Genomic DNA, 9,765 nt, shown 5'->3' with positions numbered 1-9,765 from the left:
CTTTCAAATTTAATTTCCAAAGTCCCAAATCTCAAATAATTTCCAAAATTCCAATTTCTTTTAAATTTAATTTCCAAAATTCCATTTCCTAAATTTAATTTTTAAAGCTCCAATTTTTTTCAAATTTAATTTCCAAAATTTCAATTTTTTTCAAATTTAATTTCTAAAATGTCATCTTCAAATTTAATTTCTAAAACTCCAATTCCTAAATTTAATTTTTAAAACTCCAATTTTCAAATAATTTTCTAAATTCCAATTTCTTTCGAATTTAGTTTCCAAAATTCCATTTCCTAAATTTAATTTTTAAAGCTCCAATTTCTTTCAAATTTAATTTCCAAAATTCCAAAATTTTCAAATTTAATTTCTAAAATGTCATCTTCAAATTTAATTTCTAAAACTCCAATTCCTAAATTTAATTTTTAAAACTCCAATTTTCAAATAATTTTCTAAATTTCAATTTCTTTTAAATTTAATTTCCAAAATTCCAATTCTTAGATTTAATTGTCGAACTCCAATTTTCAAATATTTTTCGAGACTTCAATTTTCAAATAAATTTCAAAACTCTAGTTTTAATTCCACTCCATTTTTCAAATATTTTTAATTCACAAATTTCTTTGATTTTTAAATAATCTTTTGTTTTCCTTGATTTTTATAAATAAGCATGAACGCATATTTTCATAATTCCAAAATAATGGAATTTATAGGACTAATTCATACAAGATAAATTGGGCTTTGGTGGGGGCCCAACATTGGTGATTTTTTTTTATTGACCGATTGATTGTTAGGTTTGATTGATTTGCTTTGTGACACATGTAATCATTCTGTGTTCGTTCACTAATCTTTGTTTTTCGCGAAGCAATCAGCTCATCACTAAGATACACTCTTTACCTTTTTTGTTCATTCGGTTATTTTGTTTTGATTAATATTCATTCAGTATCCATGTCTAATCAATCAATTGTCATGCTTGCTTCATTTTATTAGTAAAGACCCGTTTTTAGGGACTTAGAGGGGTGTTACGGTCTTTACCATACCTTCCTGATAAGTAATGTGACCCTCGAGTCTAGATTATATTTTTGTAGACATGTTTTTTCCAAATAAGGAGTCACATAGGGTTTTCTTTCTTATTTTGTTTTCCCTTAAAAAAAAAATGTGGCGACTCCAAGTCATTTTTTGAAAAAAAATAAATCATTTTCAAAATAAAGAGGTTTCACCATTTAGTGGGAACGCATCGTACGAGTTTAGATTATGTTTTTGCAGACATGCTTTTTCCAAATAAGGAGTCACATGAGGTTTTTTTTTCTTATTTTGTTTTCTCTTTAAAAAAAAATTGAAATAAGTAACGACTCTGAAAAAAAAAATCATTTTTAAAATAAAAAGGTTTCGTCATCAAGTGGGAACGCATCGTGCAAAATGCGGGGTCCACACCATATTAATAAAAAAAAAATTCATCAAAATTTAGAAAAATATTTTTAAGAAAATTTAGAAAATTGTTTTAATAAAAAATTTAAAATTTGTTTTTAGTAATAATTGTTCAAAAATTTATTTGTTTAATAAAAGTTGTCCGAAAATTGATCTTTAAATAAAATTGCCCAAAAGTTAATTTCTAATAAGATTGTCAAAAAATAAATTAAATATTTTGTAAATAAAAATAAAATTGAGATACTTTTATAAATAAAGTTGTAAAAATTCATCATTTTTGAATAAAAGCAAATAAAAATCATTTGTGTTACCAAATTGAAATTTTATAAAAAATTATTTTGATAAAATAAGTGCAAATAATTTTCTCTAAAATAAAAATCAAATGCAAATGACATTTTATTCAAAATAAATTGAAACCGTTTTTTTATAAATAAATAAATTTAAATCATTAATTCGAAATTGTTTTTAATAAAATCATTTGAAATTTCTTAAAATTTAACTTTTAAAATATATATATATATATATATATATATATATATATATATATATATATATATATATATATATATATATATATATATATATATATATATATATATTTTAATTAGTTCAATAAATCATTTGCATAATTCTCTTGTCATTTATTTGATATATTATTGTAATTTGATTTCATCATTGATCGTATGTATACGGATCTAGAGGGGTACTATAACTCACCACCGTACGTTTTCAATAGGTAACTTGACCCTTAATTCGGACTCGATTTTTACATACACATCTTTTTCAAATAAATAGTTTTTTCTTACTTTGTTTTCTCTTAAAAAAACCAAAATAAATGATATCTCTTAGTCTTTTTTCAAAAAATTAATTTTTTTACCAAATAAAAAACAAGTTGCCATGGGTACGCACCAGTCCACATAAATACTTTAAAGATAATCACAATCACAGCAGGCTCTAAATTGATATTTAAACCCTTGTCAGATTCACCAAGCACCGATCCAATAATAGAAAAAAATACATCCCATCCACAACTGGCTAAAATAAGAATCAACGGAGAGAGTCATTAATTTTATAATTTATAACAATAACAGTAGGCAACCTCAACCCTCAACCCATTCCTTTAAACAATCTTACGCTTATGGTAGAGCTTTAAAGAGTCATCTGGTTACCTGACATGAAATCAAATTAATATGCTACAATATTTTATGGTAGGATACCATCCACTACATCAAACTAAATGCCCAAGATAAGAACTTAAAAGTAGTACAACTACAAACACTCAATGAAAATATACCTCACACCTTCAAGAGCTGCAATTTGTTAGAGAAAGCAATGGCAATCCAATCCAAGTCAACCGGAGACCAGCGCGCTTGATTGATTTCAGCTGTAGAACCGTACCACATGATGGGCTCCACTTCGTCTGTCGCGTCCAGTCTAAAGCCATGACTAGCCACGTCCCATATCAGAGCCCTGGAATCGTCGCCCACGGAGCACAGATGGCGTCCGACATGCGGAGCCCAAGATATTGCATTCACGCTCGTCTCGTGCTTCCTTAGTTCCAATATGGGGGCTGTGGGGAACCTAATGTCCAAAATCACCACTTTATTACTGTCCATTCCCACTGTGGCTATGAGCTTAGGGTCACCCTTGTTCCACTCTAACCTCAACAAAGGACTATCCGGAATGGGGTTTTCATATATAATCGTAGATCTTTCCTTGTCCCTCAAATCAAAAATTCTAGCTGAACCGTCACCCGACACTGATGCAAAAATCCCAACCCCACCCCACGAAATATCAAACACCTCTTTATCATGGGCCACCAGTTGAGTGTCCACAGCCGCCCTCTCTACGTCCCATATAGTGCAAGTGGTGTCCACGCTGCACGTGGCAATCCGACGTGCGTCCAACTGAGCCCAGTCGAATGATGTGATGGCCGAGTTGAACTCGCTCTTATTACCATTCAGAAGTGCCTTTAGCTCAATACGGTCGTCGTGGATCTCCCACAGCCGGAGATAGTCTCCGGAGGTGGCGATGAGATCTGGGTTCATGGCTTCCTCGGAGGGGAAGAACATTAATTTTGTGGGTGCATATGGGTGGTCGAACACTAGACGGCTGTCGGTGGAGAAATCTAATGTTTCTTGGCTGAATTGCACCACCTCCACCTTGTTGCTGTAGTCTTCCAGGAAACTTCCGACAGCGAGGCGCGATTTCTTGTCACGCCGGACCGACCATGCTAATGAATAGATTGGCCATTGAGCCATGTACGTGTAGACTCCTGGCTTCTTCTCCACCGGGCTCTGCATGGTTAGCGCTGATGCAACCGCGAAGCTGAAAAAAGGCCATGTCAACAATTGAAAGAACAGCTACTGAGACCAAAGCCCAGGTTAGTCACTTAGTCATAAATTTGACGAGATCTACGGTGCAGATGGTTAAATTAATATTAAATCAATTTTAGATGCCTCTAAAGAAAAACCATTCACCTAACATTCTTAGGGGTTACATGACTCCACGTTTCTAATTAATCAGATATTTTAGCAGATGTAAGTCGGCACTTGATACAGATTCTAGACCCCAAGTACCCTTCCTGTAATCCTCTGCAATTATATCATTACAATTGTACAACAACCCCCACTTTTACTTATTGCATGACTGCCCGAATAGCAGGAGAGTTACTTTATTTGAAGAAAAAAATAAGAAATTATAATTTGCTACCAAAAAGTCTTCAGATTATATTGGGCAACTAAATCAGGTTCAGATCTAACAGGAAGTCTAAGAATGGCCCACTCCACTGACGTTGGTAACATTTTTTATTATACTGGGCAACTTATCTTGATGGAAAATAAGTTTGGAAAACCGTTCTCATGTCTAAGTCTTAAACTGTTTTTAAAAGCAGATGTGAAAGACCGAAAACTGTTTTTGAAAAAACAATGAAAACTGTTTTTAAAACCGATATGAAAAACCATTCTTTAATAACTTTTTTTGAGAGTATTCTAAACACGCACTTATCTTTCCTTTCCTTCCCCTTCCTTGTCTGTATGATCCTCCTTAACTCGACAATCCAGGGCTCGTGACTCGGTTAGCCGAGTTTCCAATAAACTCGTCTGATTGGCCTATTTGCTCTCTGCATTAACCCTAAAAAATTGAGACAGACCAGTGACTTGTAAGGATCCAGCCAGCCAACATTTCTGCAAAGCAACGTTAAGGAAACGGAAGAAGGGGAGATAAACCAAGGAAAAGTTTTATGACCTCCTCTTGGCCGTCAAAAAGTTTAAAATATAGAAAGAGAAAATGAAGGGCGACGGGTTTTTCTATTTCTTTCTTCGGAAACAAACAGAGAAGAATAAACGTTTCATTCTCTTCTCTCCCATTAATTAGTTCTTTCTTGTTAACTTTCTCACCCTTGAAATGCAAAACAAAAAGATAGATAAACGAACTCTAATGGTGTTAGTCTTAGTTCTACGTTCTCTTACCAATGGCGCATAGAGAGGGACAGAATAAAATACTTACATTGCTGAATGACTCACAGCCGGAAAAGCTCTGCCTCCTAAAAACACAGACGCGTACGTTCCACAGGGTGAGGGAGATGTAAACGAGAATAAGGCATTTGGTGGAAGAAAAAGATTCGAGTGAGAGAAGGGAAGGTGGAGCTAATAGTCAATCACAAGGGGTACGGATGCTTGCCTTCCCTTCCTTCAACTCAGCAATTCGCGGAGTTGCCCCTTGTGACGCATTGTACCTTTTAGACATAAATTTAGCCATTGACTTTATGAGTCTCGAAGGTACAACCATGAAAAGCCGCGGTTCCTTGTTTTGCAGGTGTTGATACTGCAGATGAGGATACGTGCCTTGAATTAGGTGCACGCGCATCCCCGGGAATTTTTGTAATGAATTTATTGTAAACGTGACTCTTCCAAAAATATCTTTCACAGTTTCATAAAAATTCAATGTAATCACAAAATTAAATATACATTAAAATAGTTTCCTTTAATATAAATTTAATTTTTTAAAATAGGTAATTAATATAAAAATTATAAAAAAATATAAATTTAAATTTATAAAATATAGAGATGTTTTTAATATAAATTCAAATATTCAATTTTATAAAATTATAAAGATATTTTCAACATAAATTCAAAATTTTTTTACAACTTATATAAAAATTGTGAAAAATATTTTTTCAAGACACACATTTAATATAAATTTGATTTTATAATATTATGAAAAGTATATTTATTTAATATAAATTTATTTTTCTTTTAAGTGAATGACTAATAAAAATTATGAAAAAATATATTTTAAAAATATATCTTTATCATATATTTAATTTTATAAAATTATGGAAGACGTCTTTTTATATAAATTTAATTTATTTTTTTAACATGTATCGATAATATGAAAAATATGGAAGGTATGTCTTCAAAAAAATATCTTTTAAAGTGATAAAAAAAATGTATTAGATTTATTAATCGTTTTATAATTATCATATTTTAAGAATTCTTTTTAAAAGTAACACTTTTTAATAATTATTTTTTAAACCGTAGAAGATAAAAAAGCCCCACATCCCCCGTACAGCGTTTCTGAGGCGCATGCAACATGTTTTTGCTACACTCAAGCCATTGGGTGTCAGTCAAATCACATTCACAATTGACAATCCAATCGAATACTCTTCATTCATCCATTTTTTAAAATAAATAAATTCAGACGTGTCAATATCAAATACCATCTTCAAGATCTCAATCATATTTCTCTTCCAATTATAAAAAATTTAATGAAAAATGAAAATAGAACCGAAAGGTAAGGAAATGAAATAAAATATAATAAAATAGAGAAAAAAAATATGATTAAAATATTAGATAGGCGGGCTTAAAGTTGAAAAAAACGGTAATTTCGGTGAGTTAACTCCAATTTTTTATTTTTTATTTTTGATTTTAAACAAATATTTGTAATATTTTAGTTGAGTTTGAATTAAGTTTTTTCAACTCAAGCTTAATTTTGAATGAATTCAGACAACTCAAATTTAATCCAAACTTCATTTAATACTTTTATAATATTCATAATATCTATCGTCTTTATAATAATATTAACTTTCTTTTTAATTTTTTTTTTAAAAAATATCAAATTATTTTATTTTATTTTTTTTCATATTTATTATTTAAGTTTTTATATAAATTTATATATATAGATAAATTATTATAAGTGAATTTTTAATTATATAATACAGTCAATCAGTAACATAAGTTTAACTTAAACTCAATCACTACTTAAAAAAATAAGATTAGATTGAACTTCGATTCAATATATCATGTTAAAGAAATGGTTAAATTGAACTTGAATTAATTACCTTTTAATTAAAATTGAGCTTCCATTAACCACTAACTTAATCAACCCACTTAAATTACAACCCTATATTCTAGAAATCAAACTCTTAATAATTGTTTTTCTTTTATGTTGGAGACAACCAAAGGATTTTTCTAGTGATTTGTGTCAAAGTTTCACCTAGAAAAGTCTCAAAATTGGTTTGTAATGATAAGTATTTTAGGCAATTTAGACTTCAAAGCCTAACCTTGGTTGGGGAAGCAAGTAGTCAAGCACGGCAAAATACAGTGAAAAACCCAATACCACCGTTATTGGCAATTCCAAATTTAAAAAATGCCGACGAAAGCTACAAATATACTAGTGGAAGCCCCCAGTTGTCGAAAAACTAGCAGTAAAGCCAACTTCTGTTCCCCACTTCCGAGGCAAAATAAAAGGTATGTCTTAAAATGGTTTTTTCTTTCTGGTTTTCTTATTCACCACATGTTCACAACGCAAACATCGGCCACATCTGCCACGCCTCGACGCTTGCAAGATGCCAACAGTAGCATAATATTAACCAATTTCTAATGAAGTGGCAAGTAGATAACCAGGCCGGCATAGATTAAAATTACGGACGTCATCTAACTAGTTTCGTAAAGGCAATTTTGAGTTTATGTGTCGGAAAATAGTGATGGCAGAACCTTAGTTAGTGACTCCTTTTGGTGGACATGGTGCCAAGCTTTCACATGACTGGGCTTTGATCCGCTCGCACGTCGCAACCACCCACTCTTTTGTCATTGTCGCTGTGATACGGTACAACTATAGTCACGTGATAAAAATGGTGCCATTTTGTGGAGATGTGGCCCTGTGGAGACATATAAGGACGAGAATCTCTTATTACTCGATCTCCTCTATTTTTTCAAAAATCAAAATTCTTATTTCTCTCTCTCCACTTAAAAAAAGATTGGCTTGAAAAGTTTATGACATGATATGATTTGTGTTATCGTTTAATATCATTTATTGTGCAAATAAAAGCTTTAATATACATGGGTTTTAAAAATATTTTTTATTTAGCTTTTGTAAAAAATTATAATTTCCATCTATATAATATAAACTAACTTTAATTAAAGTCTTTTTAAAAATAAAAATAGTTTTGTAGTTATAAATAAATTAAAATTAAATAAATCGTTTTTAATGAAATATGAATAATAATATTATAATAAAATCATCAATTATTTTTTTACAAATATTATAAAATATGGATATTAATATCTTATTAAAGCATAATTGATTTATTTTGTTAAAAATAAATAATAATAATAATAATGTAAAATTAATAATTGCTAATACTATTTTATTTTGAATGAATTTTAAAACAAACAAATTTTAATTTTTTAAAGTATAAATAAGTCAAAATTTTCATTACATGCATATTTTTAGTACTCAACTAAAGACTTGATATTTTAATTTTTTATTTATTTAATCTATAAATAATTTATCAAATTTTGAATTTCAAATTATTCTTATAAATTAAAAGATTTATTAAAGAATTTAAAATATTAATTATGTCTACTAATTTTCAAAGTCATTATATATATTTTTGAGTTTCAAATTATTTTAAAAATTATTAAACTTCTTACTTTGTTTTAGAAAATTGTTTCTCATAAACAACAATCAATAGTGTTATAAATTTTTAAAACAAATATATTTTAAAATCACACATCAATATATATTTGAAAACTATGCATAGTGTGAGTTTTTTAAAAAATAAAAAATAAAAATAATTTTTTTAACATTGAAATAAAAACAAATAATCATTCAAATCTTACATTCTTAAATACATCCAAACTTGAAAATTAGAATCACTAAATCCATTTATATTTAAGAAGGAATGGAAATGGAAACAAAATATTATTTCTCATTCCTCATTCCCGCATACCAAATAGGAATGGCAACGAGGCAGGTTTGGGACAGGTTGCCCCCATCCCAACCCTGCCCCATTTATTAAAAACAATTCCCATCCCATACCCGCCTCGCCCAGTTTAGCTTTTTTTTTTTTAAAAAAAAAAATTACTTTTAAAATTTTTAATTACATTAAAATAAATATATTTTATAAATAATAAATTATTATATTTTTTATAACTTATTTATTAATTTTTTTTATTATTATCTATATATTAAAAATAGTAAAATAAAATTTTAAATTTTAAATTAAATTAAATTTTATATATAATCGGGGCGTGGCGGGATGAGGCAATATCCGAACCCGCCCCGGGTTTAAAAAAAAAAAATATCATATCCGTTCCAAACCCATTTATTAAATTTAAACTCATCCCATTATGGGCGGGGCGGGTACCCGAAAAAACCAACTCCGTTGCCATCCCTAATACCAAATACATCTTTTGGTATTTAGAATCTACTTTTCCCTTATGAGAGTCTTGTGACACTTTGATAAGTGAATCACACAACTATTATTCTTTCATATTTGGCAACATACTAATAGGGTCATCATCTTACAAGTACATGAACTTTTATCATGCTTGAACCCATTTATGATCGACTAAATGATAATATGACTTAATATGTGGTTCATTCACTACTCATTAGTTGTTCTCAATCATGATGACATAGGTTGCGATCAAGAAAAAAATGATTTTGATATGCACAATATCAGTCATGTAACGCACAAGGATCAAAAGGTCGACCAAATGATAACTCTTTTAATGTTAAGAGGCAATGAGAGACCATTATTGACTATGGCTTGCCCTACTTTTTTAGCTTTTCTATGAGCTTAAATTTCTTCACTGTCTCTTCCATTATTGGAACATTGGAGTTTCCAAAACAAGTACGATCCTCACTTCATGCATCATTTGAGAAGCTTTTTAGTATGGCATGACGTCTTTTATTAAGATTCTTTCTTGTTTTCTTCCATTTAAATCTTCATTTTTCTAGTTTTTTTTTTATTATAATATTTCCTTATTCTACTATGTTTATATTTGCATCATTGTTGCTTCAAGCATCTCCTTATACGAACTTAAATCTTATTTTATT

At 29.7% G+C, this 9,765-nt stretch overlaps 1 protein-coding gene across 2 annotated transcripts; it reads right to left on the bottom strand.

Annotated features, from left to right (window-relative positions):
- Positions 1-2,424: 2,424 nt before the first annotated feature.
- On the bottom strand, positions 2,425-5,030 carry LOC117919722 (WD repeat-containing protein LWD1-like). 2 transcript variants are annotated; one of them, XM_034836961.1, is made up of 3 exons: positions 4,927-5,030; positions 4,422-4,551; positions 2,425-3,747 (listed from the first exon to the last, which is right to left on the bottom strand). In XM_034836961.1, the coding sequence occupies exon 3, from the start codon at positions 3,720-3,722 to the stop codon at positions 2,715-2,717; it is 1,008 nt and encodes a 335-aa protein (XP_034692852.1). In that variant the 5' UTR covers positions 3,723-3,747; positions 4,422-4,551; positions 4,927-5,030; the 3' UTR covers positions 2,425-2,714. The 2 variants fall into 2 exon arrangements, with proteins under 2 accessions (XP_034692852.1, XP_034692851.1); XM_034836960.1 differs by lacking the exon at positions 4,422-4,551 and having other exon boundaries at positions 4,927-5,029.
- Between the last annotated feature and the right edge of the window lie 4,735 nt (positions 5,031-9,765).

This window comes from Vitis riparia, chromosome 8, assembly GCF_004353265.1.
Source record: "Vitis riparia cultivar Riparia Gloire de Montpellier isolate 1030 chromosome 8, EGFV_Vit.rip_1.0, whole genome shotgun sequence".
In the NCBI taxonomy this organism is placed as follows: domain Eukaryota; kingdom Viridiplantae; phylum Streptophyta; class Magnoliopsida; order Vitales; family Vitaceae; genus Vitis; species Vitis riparia.
Note: the sequence above shows the minus strand (reverse complement) of the source record. Positions and strands in the feature narration are given on the sequence as shown.